The sequence below is a fragment of the Sardina pilchardus genome, chromosome 23 (genome assembly GCF_963854185.1).
Source record: "Sardina pilchardus chromosome 23, fSarPil1.1, whole genome shotgun sequence".
In the NCBI taxonomy this organism is placed as follows: Eukaryota; Metazoa; Chordata; class Actinopteri; order Clupeiformes; family Clupeidae; genus Sardina; species Sardina pilchardus.
In genome coordinates this window covers 4,418,592-4,441,113 of record NC_085016.1, presented here as the reverse complement: position 1 = coordinate 4,441,113, position 22,522 = coordinate 4,418,592, and the positions used below count along the sequence as shown (strand labels likewise).

Below are 22,522 nucleotides of genomic sequence, written 5' to 3'. Positions count from 1 at the left end.
GCTGAGCCTGAAGCTTTCATCGTGATTCAACTTGATGACTAATTTGAGCATGCTGTAGCCTAACCCGGCCCAGTTAGGTCGCTTACTGTATCTGATTTCCTTTTGATGAACCCGCTGCTGTTTCTAATATGTGCTGTTCCTGTAGTCGGGGAGTGTGTTGCACTGGAATCACAATCACAATCACAATCAGAATCAGAATCAGCTTTATTGGCCAGGTTTGCGTAAACAAACAAGGAATTTGACTCCGGTTAATCTTTGCTGTAAAACCTTCAAGCCAATAAAACATAGAAATAAATAATAAAACTAGAATAGAAGAAGAGGGAAGAGAGAAACGACATTGAAGAGTAGCTGCCCTCAACTGCACATAGACACATAGGCAGTGTGTGTGTATAAGATTAGCATGAGTTTTTCTAACGTAATGATGACGGAAGAAAGCTGCAGATAAACGGATTTGTTTTCGAATGGGCTGGACGGTAATCGCGTGAACCTCTCTCTATGTGTGTCGCCGCAGAGAGTTTGTTTTGAGTGCATGCAAGTTCGGTGGAGGAGGATGAGAACGAGAATGGACTTTCCCGGTGATCGCGTGCAGCTGTCGCTACTGCTGCTGCTCGCGCAGCTGTCCCTGGTGCTCTCGAGGCCCGGGGAGGCTTGCCCGCGACCGTGCTCGTGCCAGCAACCGGGAGAGGTGCACTGCACGTTCCGCTCCCTGATGGCCGTTCCCGCCGGTATCCCAAAGCAGGTGGAGCGCATGAACCTCGGGTAAGTCGGTGTGTGTGTGTGTGTGTGTGTGTGTGTGTGTGTGTGTGTGTAAGACCATGTCTATATGTTCTACAGATATAGTCATTGTCTGTCTGTCTGTGTGTGTGTGTGTGTGTGTGTGTGTGTGTGTGTGTTGTGTGTGTGTGTGTGTGTGTGTGTGTGTGTGTGTGTGTGTGTGTGTGTGTGTGTGTGTGTGTGTGTGTGTGTGTGTGTGTGTGTGTGTGTGTGTGTGTGTGTGTGTATGTGTGTGTGTGAGTGTGTCTGTGTGTGTGTGTGTGTGTGTGTGCGTGTGTGTGTGTGTGTGTGTGTGTGACAGAGAGAGAGAGAGAGAGAGATAAAGAGAGACAGAGAGAGAGAGAGAGAGAGAGAGAGAGAGAGAGAGAGAGAGAGAGAGAGAGGTCTGAGCTTGTCACTTGTCATAAACTTGTGAAGACTACAATACACCGTGCAGGCTTTAAAGAACCCTTAGTTCCTTTGGTTTCCTCTGATGAAACCTTCAAAATGGGTTAAAGAGCCATTTAGGGGTGCTATACGAAGCATGTAATAGAACCAGTTTTGGTTCTGTATTGCACCGTTTTTGTGTGTCCAGGTCTAAAAACAGAACAACCTCAAAGTATGGTAGCCAAACCTAAATCAGGTATGGTTGTGTAATTTCTCTTCAAACTATTAGATCTTAGTGGACAGAGTTCATCAAAGGAACCTCTAAGGGTTCTGTAAAGTCTGTATGGTTCCATATAGCACCCTCAGAACCCTGTCGCTGGAGTGTAGCTGGCTGTGGTCAGTGCTGATGATGAGTTGGCGGTCAGTTCTGTCAGTATGGTCAGTGCTGTCCTCTCTCCGCAGATTTAACTCCATCAGTCGGATCACCGACTCCTCTCTGGCCGGCCTCAGGAAGCTCGACCTGCTCATGATGCACGGGAACGACATCCACAACATTCCCGACGGGGCGTTCCGAGATCTCAGTTCACTCCAGGTAACATTCCCAGAGCGGCATTCCAAGATTGCATAGCACTGCACATAACTTTCCTGACGGGGCATTCCCAGACTCGACATCACAACAGCAGCAGGCAATCTTCCTTTCAGGACACTCCAACATCTCACATCACTACACATAACATTCCCAATGGGACATTGCGAGATCTCAGTTCACTCCAGGTAACATTCCCAGAGCGGCACTCCAACATCTCACATCACTACACATACTGTAGCATTCCCGGCGGGTCATTCCAAGATTCCACAGCAAGGAACATCTCCAATCCCAGAGGAGCCATCCATTATAATTGCTGCTTTCCATATTGCGTACATTATGAACAAATGTGAAACAGTGCGGAACATAAGAGTGCAATGGAGCTGTGAAATACTCTGGGTAAACAGGATGTTACAAGTACAGTCAGCGATCGTACACGATTTCATGCCAGTGACATTTTTGTCACATTTGGCAATTGCCTCCTCCCAACCACTAGCTGCCCTTTCTGTGAGTTCCTCTTAGAGTTCCAAAGGACCGTTCACACCAAGAACGATAGCTATAACGATAACTATAACCAAATATCGCTCTTCTTAATATGAATGACAACGTTCACGCATAGACTATAACGATTACGACATGAAGAACGATACTGTGTCATTAGGGATCACTTTCATAGTGATTTAGAGAATGATAAAAAGCTAACAGCCAATCAGAACCCATCACATTTTTAGACGTCACATTTATTAACACGAGGAGAAACTTTTTTTTATCGTTGGTCAGTGTGAACGCTTTTATCGATATGGTTATAGTTTATAGTTATAGTTATCATTATCGTTATCGTTATAGTTATCATTCTTGGTGTGAAAAGGCCTTAAAGGGAGGGTTGAGCCACCTCTCTGGTGTGTTTTGCTTGGTCCTTGGTTAAAATAGATTGTGCGTTGTTTGGACAAAAGCATCTGCTAATGAATTTCAATATAAACTTTAACATAAACACAAACAATCGAGACTTCCTGCGCAACCGCTGACTGCGCCTTTAAAATGCCGTTGGATTTGTACGAGCCGCAGCAGGTCTGTGTTTTAATACCTGAGTGGAGGGTCTGATGGAACAGGAGCTCACATTTCATCGGAACATGTGTTTCTTCCCAGGGGAGTAATGATGATGAAAGGACAGATGTTCATCCACACACACACACACACACACACACACACACACACACACACACACACACACACTCATCCAGACAGGGCTTCCCACGTTGAAAAATTTTAATCGCAGAAAGCCAGAGTACCCACACATTCATGAATGAAAAGCCAGAGTAACATACTTACACATCCACCCACACACACACACAGAAGCACACACACACACACACACACACTCACACACAGGCATGGATGAAGCAGCTGTGGGATCAGTCAATCAGGAAGTCTGCAGATGTTCTGTGGCACACACACACACACACACACACACACACGAGCTGAGCTACAGCAAACTGAGGGGGCTGTGTCGCAGGGCACTTTGGGGGCATTGTGGGGGCGCCAGAGTCTGACATGCCAGAGTACCACCCTCACACACACACACACACACGCACACACGCACACACACACACACACACACACACACACACACACACACACACACACCCACACACAGTCTCTGCCTCTCTCTCGTCGTGCCCAGATGCTGAAGCACACACACACACACACACACACACACACACACACACACACACACACTCCCACACACTCTCTTTCTCTCTCCTGCCACGGCCAGATGCTGAAGTTGAGCTATATCGGAGAGGCACGTATTGTCGGACGGCACGGGTTGTCGGACACTTCCGTGTATGTGCAACTTAATATTAATTTCTATACAAACTAAGACGGAGGATTCATAAAGAAACGCAAGCACCCACACCATAAGTGTCTCTCAATGACCTATGTACCAAAAAATGACATTTTACTGTGACTTGAAGAGCTGTAAAACACTGTTGTAAGGCTGCATTTACAAAACCGCTTGGAGCTCCGGTGGAATTTTGATTAGCGACGAGCTAACCGTTGATTTACAGCAAAGATTCTAGAGCGGAGCAAGATGTTCAGTTACAGTTTTTTCCAATCGTTTACACACAATTTTGAAAACGGGGCTCTTTTTGTCTAAACACATCACACAATTAACCAAACACAACACCCAATCAGCAGAACATAACAGATTGTTAGCAAAATGAAATATTTCTGTCAAAACAATAAACACATTGATAAAACCTTATACTGTTCTCATATCACTAACACATTCTTTGAATGATTCCACACTGTCGCTATCTTATACACACCAACACAATAAATTCAAAACACATCTGTAAAAACCCTCTTCCAATATATGGATCTTATTCAGACATATTGTTTGAGAGCATTAGGACAATTTAGATTACAAAAATATTTTGATGAACCCTCATCAAGCAATGCACAAAACTGATGCTGCAGGCAATATTTCTTTCTTCCACTGTACCATATGTTCAGTTACAGTGACAAGTCAATCAACAGAAAATGGCAATTATAGTTCTTGCTACTGTAAAGTGTAGAAAAAATAAAAATCTGTACACAAACAAAAAGTACTGTACACTTACAGTCACTGAAGAAAAACTAAAGCAACAATACAAACAAGTAACAACAATACATAATACTCTAATCATCTCTCTGTCTAGCTGGATCAGGCCATAAGAGTTCACCACATCACAGGCTATGGGTGCCTCTCATTTGGGCTTTTATACGTCCTCCCTCACTCCTCTGGCCTCGATCCTCACTGATCGACATAAAGAATGATGGGGCGAAAACAATGGGATAGTCTATCCAGTGTTAGTTATAGATCAGTGGGAACGCCCCTCGAGGATCGAGCATAACACACCTGAGTGCTGCGTTTTCAATTTTGCACATGTGTGCTTACACACCTGGTGGATGTGATTATTCAATGTGTTCATTAGTGTGGTCATTGGCAAGCAAGGGCTTTATAATGAGAAGGAAGTACCTAACAATCTTTATCTGTGTCTAAGGTGTGAAAATGTGTTTTACGTTTTGACATTCACTGTGTGTAATGTTTCGCAAAAAGTGTGAAGCTGAATTTGTGCTTACTGTTGTACTACTCTGTGCAGGCGTTTTGCTTCTTAAGTGTTAAGTATTGTTAACTGTCTGTTAATCTTAATTTTAGTGTGTAAACGATTGGAAAAAACTGTAATGTTTAGAATTCCCACGGTAGCCAGCCTCTGTGACGACACCTGAGCTTATCAAAATGGCGCCTATGGAGTCATAGAACGCACTTCAACGTATCGTATTCTCCGGTCTGTGATCTATCTTGCTCTGTTGTAGAATCTTTGATGTAAAATGTGAAAAGGCCGACAATATGTACCCCCCCCGGCCAGCGCCAAACCCCGAGCATGGTAAACTAAATTGGATATTTCAGGCGATAAAAGCCCCGGGAAGAACCAAGCCAGATATTGTTCTAATCTACACCCCTATGGCTAGCGAAATATGTGAGGTTCATTTAGCAAATGTTATTTTAAGGTATTGAAAAACATTGTTGTTTTAGAATTTTCGAACGAAACGGCCGACAATTAGGGGTCTTACGATAACTATGTGACCTGTGTTGTGAGGCACTGGAGGAGCTGTAGAGTCTAGCTTGCCACAATACCACCCGACCCTTACTCACACACACACACACACACACACACACACACACACACACACACACACACACACACACACACTTACACACACACACACACACACACACACACACTTTCTAACTCTCTCTCTCGTTCTCTCTATCTTTCTTTCATTCTCTCTCTGTCTCTCTCCATCTATCTCTCACTCTCTTTCTCTAATTTTCTCTTTCCCTTCGTCTGTATCTCTCTTTCTCTCTCTCCTTCTCTCTCTCTCTCTCTCTCTCTCCCTCTCTCTCTCCCTCTCTCTCTCTCATGCCCAGATGCTGAAGCTGAGCTACAATAAGCTGCGCGAGGTGGGTCGCGGGACGCTGTGGGGCCTCTGGAGCCTGACGCGCCTCCACCTCGACCACAACCGCCTGGAGTCGCTGCACCCGGACGCCTTCCAGGGCCTGACGGGGCTCCGCCTGCTCCAGCTGGAGGGCAACCGGCTCCAGCAGCTCCACCCTCACGCCCTCTGCACCTTCTCGCTGCTGGGCCACTTCCCCTTCTCCACCCTGCGCCACCTCCACCTGGCAGACAACAGCCTGCGCCGCATTCCCCCCGAGCTCCTGCGGGGGGCGCCCCTCCTGGAGACGCTGACGCTGCACGGCAACCCGTGGAGCTGCGACTGCGGCATGCGCTGGTTCCGGGCGTGGAACCAGAGAGCGGCAGGTGAGAGGGAAAAGAAAGGCCGGAGGTGCCGGCGGTGTCTCTGGTCCGAGGTGATGTTCACATCTTTGGCTGCAGTGGTGTCGTTACTATCATTACCCGTAATTTCTATTAGCTATTAGCCGCGGCTGATACATTGATTTAGCGAAATTTCTTCAGCTATGAGGTTAATACACAGCGGGGAGTTGGTATGGTATTAAAATGGTTTTGTTACTTTGAACTTGCATAAAACACTGTCCTGCGGCTTATGCACAATGTGGCTAATGCACAGGAAATTACTGCACATTACATTTACATTTGGCTGACGCTTTTTAGCCAAAGCGACTTATAACATAGTAAGCCATTTAAGCTTTTTAAAGCAGTTTTCACAACAATTCTAGGGAACATTTTGAAAAAGGTAGAGTGCTATAAGAAGAAGTGCATCAATGAGTGCTGTTTTTAAACAGTCAGGAGTCAGTTATAGTCAGATGGTAAGTCTAGGATCAGCAAGAATAGTTGCAAGTGGTGGTATCAACAGTCAGAGGTGTATGGCCGGCTCCTGAAAGTCCTGCTACATATTTGCTGCAACCATTCACTAAAACAGTTGATTCTAACTGGCACAACTCCGAGCAGTAGCTGAGCAAAGAAAGATGAAGTGAAGCTTCATCTGACACTTTTAGTGTCAATAATGTGTAATGAGAGGTGTTTAGTTTTGAAGTGTGCTACTTCATCACAGGCTTGTTAACAGGCTTGTAAAGGCTTGTAGCATTTATTGACAAGCCAAAGCTGCACACCGTCTATGCTAACATCAGAGAACATGCTCTGTAAAATGCATAAATAAATGCATGCCAGCGGTAAAATGCTCTGTTCATTCATGAGTCATTATATGTGTTATTAGTGGTTTAACTGGCATCACTGTCTGTGGTTTCAGTAATATACAGGAAATTAGAGACAATCTACACACCAAGGAGCTTCCAATTAAGTTATTGTTATTTTTATTATTATTGGCGGTGATGTTTTGAACCCCACGGCTCACCTGAAGAAGAGACGTGGGCCTCAAAACGTCTCTGGATCTTCTCTTAGCTCCTGTATTCTAATATGCTCTCTAAAGCCTACCTTACACTGACAAGATTTGGGAAAGATTCTTGAAAGATTGTAGTCTTTTAACTAATGCCCTTCATTCAAGCTTTACTCAAAAGACTACAAGACTACTCCATTCAGCTAGAGGATATATATTTCTTGGTGGCTTAGTCATTATTTATAAATAAATCGTTACATTTCTCGTTGCTGTGCCTTTATTTTATGAAATCTTAAGTTACATATGTAGTAACTGTTTTAGAAATGCAAAAAAAAAAAAAAAAAAGTTCTGCCTAACAACGCCCCTTAGGTGTTCTAAATTCAGTAGAACTTACGGCAACTCGGGGCTTCTTGCATAAGTACAGTAGGCTACTGTAGGTTCTGTACCCATCCATTGCTGTGGAGAAATCATTCCAAGATAAATAAAGAGATCATTCCAGGTACTCCAAGAAGGGTGAAAAAAAGGATGAGTTTGAAAAGCTTTTTTCCAATGGCTACATTAAAACATGTTTCGACCAGTTACCTGGTCCTCTTCAGGGCTTAACATTCACAAGCCTTATTAATGGCTTTTTAAATTCATCCTTCCTTTTTTCTCACTCTCCTTTGAGTGCCTGGATTGATCTCCTTTTTCTTAGAAAACAACCTCTGCATTTTTTAGCAAATTTATGAGCATTTGCCAGTCTTTGCTAATTTTAACGGAACAGAGTTAAGAACCCTCTCTGCAACACTTGTGCTCCACATGTTCCTTTCCTGAGTTGTAAACAGGATGTAAGAAAACACAAACAGTAGGAAGTGTAATATAAATGTAGACGAACGAGGCAAACAGGAAGTGAAATATAAAAAGAAAGTAGAACCTCTGGGATTCATGTGTCTCGTGGCTTCTGCTCCAGGCATGCTTTAAAAGGAGACGTTTTAAAAGGGTTAGGGCTATTCTAGTAAAAAAATAATGGCATAAAGGCATTTAAGAGTATCTCTGTGTCTGATGTGCCAGTGTTGAAGTGTAGAGGTTAGTGAGAGAGAGTGATGCCGCACACTCCGAGTTAGAAGTCCATGTTTTTAATAATGATGACATTTAGGCCTTCTTCAGATCGCGTGCAAAAACAGATTCAAATCTTTTCAAAGTGTAAGAGGTTAGCTACTATGTTACCACACCTAACTCTGTATTTTCTGTGCAGGCATGTAGAAGTGTAAGACATGGATCACACTAGCCAGCGGCAAGCGGTACATCATGGTTTGGCAGTGTACCGGTGCCAACGCTGGCATAACCCTAGCGTTGAGCAAACTGGGCGTTGAACTTGGTTTAACTTTGAAGCGCAACGCTCGGCTCATCAATGTCAATTTTAGAATGTTCAGGTATTTTGACCAATCAGATTTGTCTAGGAACATCATAACAAAGACAACCGTCTGTAGTAACAACGTTGATCGCAGTGTAACTTAGAAACGAGATGGAATGTTTTGCATTATTGTTATGGTCTGAGCGTTGCGTTACGCTTGCCGCTTGCCGTTGCCGCTTGCCGTTGGCTAATGTGATCCCCGCCTAAGAGGTTAGCCGCTACACTACCGCCCCTAACTCTGTATTTTCTGTGCAGGCATGTTGAAGTGTAAGATTTTAGCTGCTGCAATACCACCGCCCCTAACTCTGTATTTTCTGCGCAGGTGTGTTGAAGTGTAAGAGGTTAGCCACTACGCTACCACCCCTAACTCTGTATTGTCTGCGCAGGTGTGCTGAAGTGTAAGAAGGACCGGGCGTACGAGGGGGGGCAGCTGTGCCCCCTCTGCTCCTCCCCCGCCTCCCTTCGCCAGAAGGAGCTGCAGCAGCTTGATGACCTCACGTGTTCGGCGCCGGTGATTAGCTCCGCCCAGCGGACCTCCGTGCCCGAGGACACCGACAGCGAGGTCACGCCGCCCGAGGAGTTCCGCCCAGCGCTAGGCAACATCTCCCTGGGCCTAACCGACGAGCACGGCAACAAGGTATCTGTCTTTTAATTAGTCCACCTGGAGTCTTTTATGTTTTCTTTGTTAATTATTCTTTATTTTTAAATGATTTTACCTTGATTTATGCTTTCTTTTTATGTGTTATTATGATCTTTTTTTAGTTTTTGCCCATCTATGCTTTTATCTGCTATTACTGTTTGGTTTTGTCTAAATATAAAGCACATTGATTGGCCTCTGTGTATGAAATGCGCTATATTAATAAACCTGTCTCGACTCATCTTGAAGGTGAACCTGGAGTGCAGTGTGCGGGAGATGGACGGGTCGACCCGCGTCAGCTGGGCCCAGCTCGGCGCCGGCAGCACTTCCATCTCCGCCAACGTGTCGTTCTCCGTGGACCTGGAGTGCCCGATGGACCGCGGGAACTACGAACGCTTGTGGCGCCTGATCGCGTACTACAGCGATGTTCCGGCACACCTGCAGCGCGAGGTGATGCTGGAGAAGGAACCGAACCTCAGCTACCGGTACCGGCAGGACCCGGAGCGCGACGCGCTCTACTTCACGGGCGTGCGGGCCAGCGTGCAGGCCCGGCCCAGCTGGGTCATGCAGCCCGAGATGGACCTGCAACTGAACCGGCGCCAGTCCACAGGGAAGCTGGTGCGGCTGCTGCTCAGCGCTAGGACCACGCAGCACTTAGAACCGAAGGAGGCCCGAGACCAGAACCGAGCCTGGGTTCTCATTCAGAACCACAACCGCACCAGAACCGCAGTCACTACCGTGGTGGGCCAGTCGGTGGCGCTGGACTGCAGCGTGACGAGCTCTGGCGACGCGGCGACCCTGGAGTGGGTTCTGCCAGACGGGTCGCGGGTTTCGGCTCCGCACCGCGGTTCCGACGGCCGGCTGTCGGTGGCGGATTCGGGTCAGCTGTCGCTCCGGGCGACGGAGCACGGGGACGCCGGGCTGTACTACTGCGTGGCGCACGTCGCCGGGGACTTCAGCGTGCTGCCGTTCCGCCTGGTGGTGGAGGAGTCGTCCAGCCCTCCGCCCGGAGGAGAGGGGGTGACCGCGCCCGTGTCCGGGTTCGCCACCGAGCGCGTGTCGCTGCCCTGTGAGGCGTCGGGATCGCCGGACGCCGAGCGCCACTGGATCCTGCCGGACGGCCATGTTTTGAGTCCGCACTCCAACGCCGCCGCACGTGCCATCCTCGCGGCCAACGGCTCCTTGGTCCTCCCGCACGGCCAGATCTCGGACAACGGCTACTACAAGTGCGTGGCACTCAGCGCTCACGGCGTGGACACGCTCGCCACCAAGCTCACGCTCTCGCGTCGCCAGGGGCGACCGCTGCAGAGGCCCCCGGTCCGGCCGCAGGGGGCCAAGGGGGTGTCTACGCGCGTGAGGCCGAAGCCCCCCCAGGCGCGGACTGAGAAGCGGGAGGAAGAGCAGGAGGAGGAGGAGGAGGAGGTGGAGGGGGCGTCTGGAGAAGAGGGGATCCAGGAGGAGGTGGTGGAGCAGTCGGAGAAGCGCGGCGGGGAGGCCTCGTTTCCGCGGAGACGGATGATGCAGGGAGGAGGACGGGGCGGCGGCGGCGGGGGGGGACACCCGTCACGGAACTCCTGGAGACGCCCTGGCATGCAGAGGAAGCCCATCAGGCCCGGTAACCACGGCGCCGAGAGAGGCTCGGTAGAACCATCGCTGCAGCCACGCCGACGGGTGGGTCTGTCGAACAATCAGATCGACCCCGAGCGGTGGGCCAACATTCTGGCCAAGGTTCGGGACAGAACCAGGGGCACCACGCCGAGTCCGTCTCGGACCACCACAGAACCAGCACTCACTGACGAAGCGACCACTAGTATGACACAAGAACCAGAGTTTACCACAGAGCTCCCAGATGAGGAGGAAGAGGAGGAGGAGGAGGAGGAGGAGGAAGAGGAAGAGGAGGAGGACACAGACACCACACCCCAGCCAGAGCCCCCTACGACAGACAGCCCACTGGACTACCCAGAGGAGGACCAGTTTGAAGAAACTACCACTCCAGAACCCGTCACAGAAAGCCCAATGGGCCTCAGCACCCTCTACACAGAGGTCCAGACTACAGAACAAACAACAGAGCCCCCTCTGGACTTAGACGACCCAGAAGAAGAGAACCCAGAATTTACCACGGAACCCCCTCTGGACTTAGACGACCCAGAAGAAGAAAACCCAAACTTTACCACAGAACCCCCTCTGGACTTAGACGACCCAGAAGAAGAGATCTCGGACTCTACGACGGAGCCTCCTCTGGACATTCGGTCCCTGTACGAGGAGGAACAGAAACACGTCATCTACCAGATCTCAGAGCCCGACACAGACCTCTTCACAGAGGGCACAGACAGTCCTCTCGACATGAACACCCCTCCAACCGATGCTGCAGAGGATCTGCTCAGCGTAGAGGGGGATAGTTTCGAGGCTGATGTTACCACGGTTACCCCACCCACTGCCACTTCTACTACTACGAAGGGTAGACGCACACATGTGACTCAGGGCAGGCGGAAACACACTCCTCAGGACAGACGCACACACACACACACACTCACAACTCAGGCCAGAGACCGAGACCGAGACCGACACACAGCAAGGGCCAAGGACACACACACACCTCAGACAAGACAAAGGCAGACAACTCAGGGGAGAAACAGACAAACTGCTCAGGGAAAAGACAGAGTCAAAACCCAAGATGGACACAGACACACTACCGCACAGTCTGGACAAAGACTCGGCACTGAAGGTGATGAAAAACACACAACAGCAACCGGACAAACTGCTGAGGGTCAGCTAGGACATACCACTCACACTGGCCAGGAAGAACAAAGACACACAACTCAAACTGACCAAAGACTCAGCACTGAAAATGGCCAAAAACATACCAGTCAACCTGGCCAAAGAGTCGACACTGAAGGTGATCAAAAACATACCAGTCAAACTGGCCAAGGCAGCCAAAGACACAAAACTCAAACTGATCAAAGACTCAGCACTGAAACTGACCAGAAACATACTCAAGACAGCCAAAAACACACAAGCAGAAATGGCCAAAGGTTCAACACTGAAAATGATCAAACACATACTATTCAAACTGGCCAAAGAATTGATACTGAGATCGAGGAAAGACGGCGCACTCAAACTGGCCAAAGAGTCAATACTGAGCTTGAGGACAGAGAGTCCACTCAAACTGGCCACAGACTCAATAGTGAGGCGGAGGAAAGAGAGTCCACTCAAACTGGCCAGAGACACACCTCGAGAGGAAGGGGAAGACACAGAACTCAGGGCAGGCAGAGAGGCAGAGACAGGGAAACAGGACACCACAGGAAGTCCAGTGTTCAGGATAAGGAAGAACAGGAAGCACCCCACATGCCGCCTCAGGTAGAGGGCAGTGAGCACGATCTGGGAGAGAGACGTCCTCCGCAAGGGCAAGGAGAGCATCACTTGGACAGGGAGACGACACCCCTGCAGCTGCCCAGGACTCCTCCTACAACCAGCAGCTTGGCGGTGAAGCCATACACGCACCTCGTAACATATCCAGCTACCCCTCGCACTACCCCCACCCCTCGCACCACCCCCACCCCTAGCAATGACTTCCTGTCTAGCTCTACTCTGGGTTCCATTACCCCCAGTTCCGACCCAGATCCTTCCTCCTCCTCCTCCTCCTCTCCCCAGGGAAGGGGTTCCCGACGTCGGGGTGGGGGGGGCCGACGCAGGAGACCTGGACGTGTCCGTAACAGGCCAAACGTCTCCCAGGCCCCTGAGCTCGTCAGGAGCCATGCACAGCCCATCACCCCTGCTTCCTCCTCCTCTTCCTCCTCCTCCTCTTCCTCTCGGCTGGCAGGACCCACGGTGGCGTCCAAACCCAGAATAGAAACATCGGGACGGGCCAAGAGCGCAGTGGCCAGCCCCGACTCGGCTGTTCCACTCCCCGAGGGCCAGACGCCGTCATCAGGCAGAGTGAGTCACAGGCACAACACTGACTCTTTATCCAGCGCTGGGAAAGACCCGGCATCACGGAGAGTCAAGCCGTCACAGTCCCCAGCCTCAAAGCCTGACAGGGAGGGGAGAGGCAAGGGAGCAAAGTCCTCAGCCTCAAAGCCTGACAAGGAGGGGAGAAATCCAACCACACAGTCCCCAGCATCCCAGCCTGCACAAGAAGAGGAGGGGAGAACGCCACATGTTTCCACCACAGCCTCCCGAGCCTCACAGGATACCTCTGATGCCTCTACGGGGCGTCTTTCCCCGCTGTCTCCCGAGTCCAGTCCCTCGTCTGAGTCAAGTCGTCAGGAGGTGGTCACAGGCGTCCATTCACCTGCTGAGAATCCGCAGGAAGAGACACACAGAGAGACCACCACAGAGGAGTCAGGAGACGGGACATCCTCTGATAAGTCCTCCAACACCTCCCATACACACACACGACCATCTCACACACACCCACAGACATCTCATACACACAGAGAGACCACTCACACAGGCACATCCCACACACATACACACACATCTCACACACACACACAGACATCTGACACAGACAGAGATAGAGCAGATCAGAACCCCAGTAGAGGTCGGGGCCAGACTAATATTAACAAGATTGACCAAGAGCATCGGGTTACCATGGAGAAGCCCACAATTGCCGGGGGAACCGGAACCATCCAGACCCAACCCAAAACATCTCCAGATGGAGAGACCCTCTCTGGAAGAACCTCAGTTGTTGCCAAGCAACCAAATCCTGACACAGACAAGGAGAGAGCTTCACCTCCATGGAGAGTTAGCATGGCTAAAACCCTTCCAACCACTCAACCCTCTGGGTCATTCAACCCCAACCCCAACCACTCCACTACCACCACCACTACTGCTGCTGCTACGCCCAGAGCAAGGCCACATGTGCCCGTATACCCAGACACGTCCTACACAAGAACAAGAGGTGGCACCACGGACGGTCTCAATCAGATACAGGACCCTCTCAGAGAAAAGGCCCCTCCCCCAGACCTGCCCAGAGCACATAGCCCTAACCCAGGACAAACTCACACAGGACACACTAACCCAGGACAAACTCACACAGGACACACTAACCCAGGACAAACTCACACAGGACAAACTCACACAGTACACAGCCCTAACCCAGGACAAACTCACACACACATACTCCAAAGCCCTAACCCAGGACAAACTAATCTAGGACAAACTCACACACACACAGTACTCAGCCCTAACCCAGGACAAACTCACACAGGACAAACTCACACACACACAGTCCACAGCCCTAACCCAGGACAAACTCACACACACACAGTACACAACCCTAACCCAGGACAAACACACACAGGACACACTAACCAAGGACAAACACACACAGGACACACTAACCAAGGACAAACTCACACACACACAGTCCAAAGCCCTAACCCAGGACAAACTAATCTAGGACAAACTCACACACACACAGTACACAGCCCTAACCCAGGACAAACTCAAACAGGACACATTAACCCAGGACAAACTCACACAGGAGACACTAACCCAGGACAAACTCACACACACACAGGACAAACTAACCCAGGACAAACTAGGCCAGGGCAGACTCACATGCACACAGTACATAGCTCTAACCCAGGACAAACTAACCATGGACAAACATACATTAACAGAGGCAGAGGTTCTAGCCCCGAACAGACCTACACACAAACAGAGTACCATCCACACCCAGGGCAGACTAATGAGAGAGAACCTAGTCCAGATCAGACTGGTATCCATAGAGACAAATTGCCTAGTCCAGAACAACCTGGTATCCATAGAGTTCCTAGTCCAGATCGGACAGGAGACAGAATGTCTAGTCCAGAGAGACCATCTGTCCCCTCTGGTTCTGTTCTGAGACCCGACAGCTCTCCTGCCAGGGGCACCACACCTGCCCCTCCCATCACCCGCGCCCCCCCTACCCGCCTCGTGCCCGCGCCCAAGATACCCCCCTCAGGTGGCACTGCTGCCCGGCCCCAGAGCCCAGGTGCTGCCCAGCCGAGCCCAGCTGTGCCCACCACCGCCCGCGGGAGGCCCCGGATATCCTCCGCTAGCGTATCCACGGTGACGGTGGCAGCGGAGGCCGACGCCCATCTGCCCTGTGTGTCCAGCGGAGAGCCGAGGCCCTTCCTGTCCTGGACCAAAGTCTCCACAGGTGCTGTGCGCTTACAGTTCATCATCAGAGCATGACTCACAGCTTACAGAGTTTAATGGGGTGGTGTTAAGAGGAGTGCTTATGCAGGGGAATGGGGGATGTTAAAGATTGCTGTATGGAAGCAATATGGAAACAGTGACCATTTACTTGCACATTAGTGTCCTGGGCATCAGGTTTATCCCTGATTTTGATCATATCCATGATGTTGTTTACATAGACACAGAGAAACCTGGTTATTAATATCCCTGTATACAATGGCTGCGTTTACATACACTTTAGTAACCCGTGCCGGTTATGAGGCTTATCCCAATTTTGGTCATATTCGCGATATTGTAGTTACATGAACACGGAGAAACCCAGTTATTAATATCCCTGTATACATGCTGAATAATAGTATTCCGGTTACCAACAATAAAGTTCTATTAGCACTCCTTATCCCTGTTTCTAATGCTATCACACATTTACCTGAGAGACCAAGATAAGGTGTATATGGTACAGTATTCCGGTTTCCTTTGGAGTACTCCACGTAGCATAGCCGGGATACTCATAACCAGGATAGGGGCTTATCCAGAATTCTGAATCGATCATAACCGGGATACGAAAGTGCATGTAAACACAGTCATTATGAATACTAATATCCCAGTTACTGATTACAGTGTTCTCACTAATGATTTTAGAGAATGCTGAATCTTTGCTTCTAATCAGTCATCTGTCTTGCACATAACGCTCTAGAATATTTGTCAACAACTGTCAGCTATCAACTATCAACGATCAACTGTCAACTATTCCAGCTAGCATAATCAGATATCTTCAAATCTGGATAACGGCTTATCAAAGCTTATGAAATTGGGATATGACGTTCACATGTGCAAACACAAAATCAGGAGGGGAAAAAAACATGGGAAAAAAAAACCGGTGACAACCAGGATACTTAATGTCCATGTAAACAGTCAATGATGAGAGTGATATTTTTTGGCATATAGTTCAGTAATATTGTTCATTAATTGAAAACACCCTGTCTTTATATGTAATGGCTTTGTAAGTCTGTGAGTTATAGAAATAACCTGTGATAAATTTGAGGTCCAGTGAGCATACCCTCTGTGAGTCCTGTTTTTTTCCTGTGGCATCTGCAAAGTCCTGTGAGTTCTAATATGCGGTATGATGTCATCTCTGATCTCCCACAGGCGCCAGTGTGGCCCAGAACACTCGGATCCAGCGCTTTGAGGTCCACTCCAACGGAACCTTCATCATCCGGAAAACGCTGCCGTCGGACCGGGGCCAGTACATGTGCAGCGTTCAGAACCAGTACGGGGAGGACCGGGCCGTGGTCTCGCTCGTGGTTCTGTCGGAGCACCCCCGGATCGTGAACCCTAAGTACCGGGAGGCCTCTGTGCACATGGGCGACTCCGTGGACCTGGAGTGCCAGGCCAAGGGCCACCCGACCCCACGGGTCACCTGGGTTCTGCCGGACCGGGGTATGGTCCACACGGGGGCGCTAGCGAGCACGGGCAGCAGTGTCCAGCGGGTGGCGCTGTTCCCTAACGGCACGCTGCGCATCACACAGTCTGTCTACGCGGACCGCGGCATCTACAAGTGCATCGCCAGCAACGCGGCGGGCGCCGACTCCGTCACCGTGCGGCTGCAGGTCTCCGCACTGCCGCCCACCATCCTGCAGGGGCGCCATGACAACGTCTCGCTGCCCGAGGGAAGCACCGCCTACCTGCACTGCTCCGCTCAGGGCTCCCCGTCCCCCGCCGTCCGTTGGACCACCCCCGACAACACGCAACTCCGCCCCTCCCAGTTCGTGACGGGACGGAACCTGTTTGTGTTCCCGAACGGAACGCTCTTCGTGCGGTCCCTGGGCCTTGCCGACAGCGGGCGCTACGAGTGTGCCGCCACGAACACTATCGGTGCGGCCTGGAGGGCCATCAGCTTGGCCGTCGTCCCGGCAACCGCATCGCTCCGTGCACGCATCATTTCCTCCTCACCCCAGAACACACAGGTGGGCTACGGCGCCCAGCTGCGACTAGACTGCATAGCTGCCGGCAAACCAGAACCCAGGATCATCTGGAGGACCCCCTCAAAGAAACTAGTTGATGCCCAGTACAGGTGAGTTGTACAGGTTACCTTCACACCCAGACACTCTCAGGATCTACTGACACAAACAGATAACCTACACAGACTAGCAGGTAACTTACGTATGCTAGCTCTGTCACCACACTTGCTAGCTTCTTACAGATAACTCAGACGTGATAGCTCTCTCCTGATAACCCTCACATGCCAGCCCAATACAGCTAATTCTAACATCCTAGCTCTATACAAGTAACTTACACATGTTAGGTTCCTATACTGTAGGTAACTCTCACATGCCAGCTCATTACAGCTAACTCTCACATCCTATGTCTCTAGCCACATATGCTAGCTTCTTACACATAACTCAGACGTGATGGCTCGTGCCTGCCCAATACAGCTAACTTGATAACACACGCTAGCCCTCCATAACTCACAGATGCTAGCCCTATACAGCTAACCCGCACATGCTAGCTCCCTATAGGCAACACAAAGGCTAGCCTTCTCAGTTAGCTATTAGACTAACTAGAGATAGCACAAAGGCTACTTGATTAGCTCATTCTGGCTCAACCACAAGCCTGCACAAGTCTAGCTAGCAGCATCATGACTAAATTGTTACAACCAAAGATCCTTCATTACTAACAAGATAGAGCAACACAATGCATCTCTATGGAAGCAAAATTCGAACAGGCGTGTCGCAAAGACATCATAGTGGGATCTCGATCTCACTATGATCTCGATCTCGATTGGCAAGCAGTTCAGTTCAAATGTAACGTCACTTTCTAAGTCTGCTTAAAGGGGGATTTCTCCCCCCTCCCCTTTAAGAAAACAGAACGCGGAAATGGTCAAAGGTTTGCACCTCTCGCTCCGCTTTAACCCTCTCTGTTACAACTCATGTTTAATGATATACCTGTTCTCCTGTTTCCAGCTATGACCCTCGATTGAACGTCTTCCCCAACGGCACCTTGGTTCTCCAACCGATGACGGAGAAGGACGAGGGCGACTACCTGTGCGTGGCTCGGAACAAGATGGGCGACGACTACGTCCTGCTGCGCGTAGCCGTGGTTACCAAGCCAGCCAAGATCATGCAGAAGTCGTCGCTCAGTCAGGAGGTGACGTACGGCTCCGACCTGCGGGTGGACTGCGTGGCGTTGGGTCTGCCCAACCCAAAGATCCAGTGGGCGCTGCCGGACGGAACTATGATCAACAGCATCATGACCTTTAACCCCAGCGCGAGCGGACCCAGCCGTTCACGCCGCTACGTGGTGTTTGACAACGGAACGCTGTTCTTTAACGACGTGGGCATGAGGGAGGAGGGTGACTACACCTGCTACGCCGACAACCAGGTGGGCAAGGACGAGATGAAGGTCAGAGTCAAGGTGGTGTCGGACGCGCCGGTCATCCGAAACCAGACGCAGTTGCCCGTGCGCGTTCTCTACGGCGAATCAGCCTCGCTGCGCTGTGAGGCGAAGGGAGAACCCACGCCCACAGTCTTGTGGTTCTCCCCCGCCAGTCGCACCATCCCCACCTCTTCCGACAAGTACCGCATCCACTCAGACGGAACCCTGGTCATCCAGAAGGTGCAGCGTCTGGACGGGGGGAACTACACCTGTCTGGCTCGGAACAGTGCCGGGCAGGCCCGCCAGGTGACCCGACTGGAGATTCTGGTGTCGCCGCCGACGATCAACGGGCAGAGGGGCGTGGCCAACAGCGCACGGGAGCGGGGCGTGACGGACCAGCGGAAGCTTCTGGACTGCGTAGCGACGGGGATGCCGGTTCCGCGCATCATGTGGGTTCTCCCCAACAACGTGATCCTGCCGGCGCCGTACTACGGCAGCAGGATGACGGTGCACCGCAACGGAACGCTGGAGATCCGCGGGCTGAAGCGCGGCGACGCGGCACAGCTGACGTGCGTGGCGCAGAACGAGGGCGGAGAGGCGCGTATGCAGGTGCTGCTCGAGGTGCAGGACCCCGAGGAGAGGCCTCCACCTCCCCCTCCACCTCAACAGAGACCTCCTCTCCTGCCTTCACCCCCCCTGCACAGACCTGCTCTGCCTTCACCCCCCCATCAGAGACCTGCACTGCCTTCACCCCCCCTGCACAGACCAGCCCCCCCTTTAACCCCCATGCATAGACCAGCCCCCCCTTTAACCCCCGTGCACAGACCAGCCCCCCCTTCAACCTCCCTGCAGATCCCCAAAACCGACACCCGCCCGCTCACCATCGGCGCCCCCATTCTGCTCAACTGCTCCCTGGCGGGTTCCCCCCTGGTTCCCCTCACCTGGGTTCTGCCCAACGGTTCCCCGCTGGCCAGCGGAGCCCGGTTCTCCCGGTTCTACCACCGGCCAGACGGCGCTCTGCTCATCAGCAACCCGACGCTGTCGGAGAGCGGGGTGTACCGGTGCATGGGCCGCAGTGGGGTCACGGGGTCATTGGTGGAGCGGAGCGTGGCGTTGGTTCCAGAGCGCCCCCCGGAGATCAGCAGCCGCTACACCGCCCCTATCAGCATCCTCATCGGCGCCAACCTGCAGTTGCACTGCCAGGCCAGAGAGGGCGCTGCTCCCGTGCGGCTGAGCTGGAAACTGCCCACCGGCGTGGTTCTGACCCAGAGCCAGCGCGCCGGCCGCTACAACGTCCTGCCCAACGGGACGCTGTCCATCACGCAGGCGTCGGCGCACGACCGCGGCTCGTACGTGTGCCACGTGGCGAACGAGTACGGCAGCGCCAGCCTCACCGTGCCCGTCATCGTCATCACGTACGCGCCGCGCATCACCAGCGGCCCCGCGCTCACCACGCAGGCCCGGCGGGGCGTCGCCGTGCAGCTCAACTGCGGCGCCACCGGCCTCCCGCGGCCCGAGATCGCCTGGGAAACGCCCGACCGCACGCGCCTGGTGGTCAGCCCTCAGCCGCGCCTCTTCGGCAATAAGTACCTCCACCCCCAGGGGGCGCTCATCATCCAGAACCCCTCCCCCAGCGACTCTGGCTTCTACCGCTGCACGGCACGCAGCGTTATCGGGGTCGACTCTAAGGGCACCTACCTGCGCGTGCTATAGACTAAACTCTCCAAGGTCGTTGGGGTAGACTCAAAGAATTCTAGAATCCACCTCCACGTGCTCTAGAACTGTACTCATCATTAGACTCAAAGGGCACCTGTTTGTTTGTGTTCTAAAAAACATCTTCTGATTGTTCTAAGGATTCTTTCCTGTTTACTCTCTAAAGATTCCTGCACATGATCTAAAAGTACTTGCTTGTGATCCATGGATACTTGCTTGTGTTTTAAAAGTGCTTGCTTGGTTTTTTTTTTTAAGAATACTTGCCGGCGTTGTAAGGACACTGGCACATCAGAAACATAACTGCACACACCCAAAAAACTGCACACTGCCCAAAAAATATCTAATCCTCCAAAGATTATAGTCAAGTCAAGTCAAGCCATTTTCATTTGTATAGGCATATCCGTGGATTATTGTCTAGAAAATTTCATGCTCCAAAGAGTTCTGTGGATTCTCCACACCTACGCACATTTGCTAGACGAGCAGGCCCCAGAGAGTGCTCCCTGCGTTCCTGGGCCCCTTGATCCGATTTCAAGAGCAAAACCCGCCTCTAGCCAACAGCCAGAGCAGCAGCCCGGTCGAGAAGAGCAGAGCAGAGCAGAGCAGAGCAGAGCAGAGCAGAGCAGAGCAGAGTAGGCTTGTCAGGTGTCAGTGGCGAGACGGCTGTTAGTGCTTGTTTTCAATTGGAATGTCCTGACTCTAACGGCGCAGTCACACGCTTGCGTCGGCCAACGTTCGTCCGTTGTTTTCCCATTCACTTTACATTGGCTGGACTTCATTTCATGCCGCACTGAATTGTGGGTCCGATGCGTTGCCTGAGATACGTTGCCTCCGCTAAAAAGTTGAAAAATGTTCAACTTTTGACGGATCGCGCAAGCGCCAGCCAATGAAATTCCGTGTATGCAAATTTTCAAACACTGACAAACCAATCAGTTCGCGTTTATGGAAATGTGACAAAATGAGGCATACGTTGGCGGACGCAAGCGTCTGATTGCACCGTAATGGATGCCCAGTAGTGCAGTGCAGCACAATGCATCGCGGCGTTTTGACAGAACCTTTGTCAGACGCTATTTTGAAGGAGAAATATGACGCAATTGAAGGGCATACAGTATTTAACAGATTCAGTGTAGACAGATAACATTGAATGCTACAAGAGAGTCGCTCGCTCAAATCCGGTTGGCTGTGTGAATGAGACGTTTATCCTATGTGTGCAGCTTAGGGATATTCCACTCTCTACGAGACAAAATTACTCACCACGGAACCAGATCCTGAGAAAATGGTCACCATTCAAATCGGAGATCGATGAGAAACTATTCTGTAACTTTCCACCTCTGTAGTGCAGGATGTATGTAAATAATCTAACCACTGGATACGTTTAGGCATCCTTTCTTTGTCATTGACAATGACAGCTTATGTCAATTTTGCTTCATGTGTGTAAATGAGAATATATGTGTGTATTTTTTTGTTGTTGTTTTGTTTGTTTGGCAAATACATTTTTATTGAAATACATTTGATATGTATGTATAGGTGCTTGTCCAGTCAGATGAAATGCATTTGTTATATGCAGATGTGCTCGTCCAATCAGATGAATGCTTTTTCAAAGGTGCTTCTCCAATCAGATGAATGCATTTGTTATATGCAAAGGTGCTTCTCCAATCAGATGAACGCATTTGTTATATGCAAAGGTGCTTCTCCAATCAGATGAATGCATTTGTTATATGCAAAAGTGCTTCTCCAATCAGATGAATGCGTTTGTGTTTGTTATTGATATCAAGTGTGGACAATGTCAGGGATGTAGTGGACCGGAAGCCCTCAGTGTCCACTGAGCTCATTGATTCTCTCGAACCTGTCTCTCCTGTCCGTGTCTACCTGTCCTGCAGGTGGTCCAGAGGTCTATTCAAATTTGGCAAACAGTGGCGAACGTTTGTGGTGAGCTTGTTTTCTTTGAACAGTTAAAGGAACCGTGTGTAAGAAATGTATTTCAATTAATCATAAAATGGCCCTGATATGTCACTAGACATTAAGAAATCATGCTCATTTCAAATTCTTACGTCACTGACAACAGTAGTCCGGGCAGGATATTGTCATTTAAATAAGTGAAGTTGCAGCCCTCAACTGATTGATGTTTACATGTTGTGTT

The 22,522-nt window shown here is 50.6% G+C and overlaps 1 protein-coding gene across 1 annotated transcript; it reads left to right on the top strand.

Annotated features, from left to right (window-relative positions):
- Nucleotides 1-562: 562 nt before the first annotated feature.
- mxra5a (matrix-remodelling associated 5a) lies at nucleotides 563-21,004 on the top strand. The gene is made up of 10 exons (XM_062528557.1): nucleotides 563-759; nucleotides 1,603-1,732; nucleotides 5,700-6,090; nucleotides 8,864-9,114; nucleotides 9,364-10,924; nucleotides 11,057-11,535; nucleotides 12,847-13,037; nucleotides 14,988-15,262; nucleotides 16,447-17,371; nucleotides 18,261-21,004. The coding sequence occupies exons 1-10, from the start codon at nucleotides 563-565 to the stop codon at nucleotides 20,383-20,385; spliced, it is 6,525 nt and encodes a 2,174-aa protein (XP_062384541.1). The 3' UTR covers nucleotides 20,386-21,004.
- The last annotated feature ends 1,518 nt before the right edge of the window (nucleotides 21,005-22,522 follow it).

What these genes read in the sequence shown, in the direction of transcription:
- mxra5a (XM_062528557.1), top strand. Translation starts at nt 563, where the DNA reads ATGGACTTTCCCGGTGATCGCGTGCAGCTGTCGCTACTGCTGCTGCTC. An exon ending in GTGGAGCGCATGAACCTCGG is followed by an intron (nt 760 to 1,602) that starts GTAAGTCGGTGT and finishes CTCTCTCCGCAG; the next exon opens with ATTTAACTCCATCAGTCGGA. An exon ending in CCGACGAGCACGGCAACAAG is followed by an intron (nt 9,115 to 9,363) that starts GTATCTGTCTTT and finishes CTCATCTTGAAG; the next exon opens with GTGAACCTGGAGTGCAGTGT.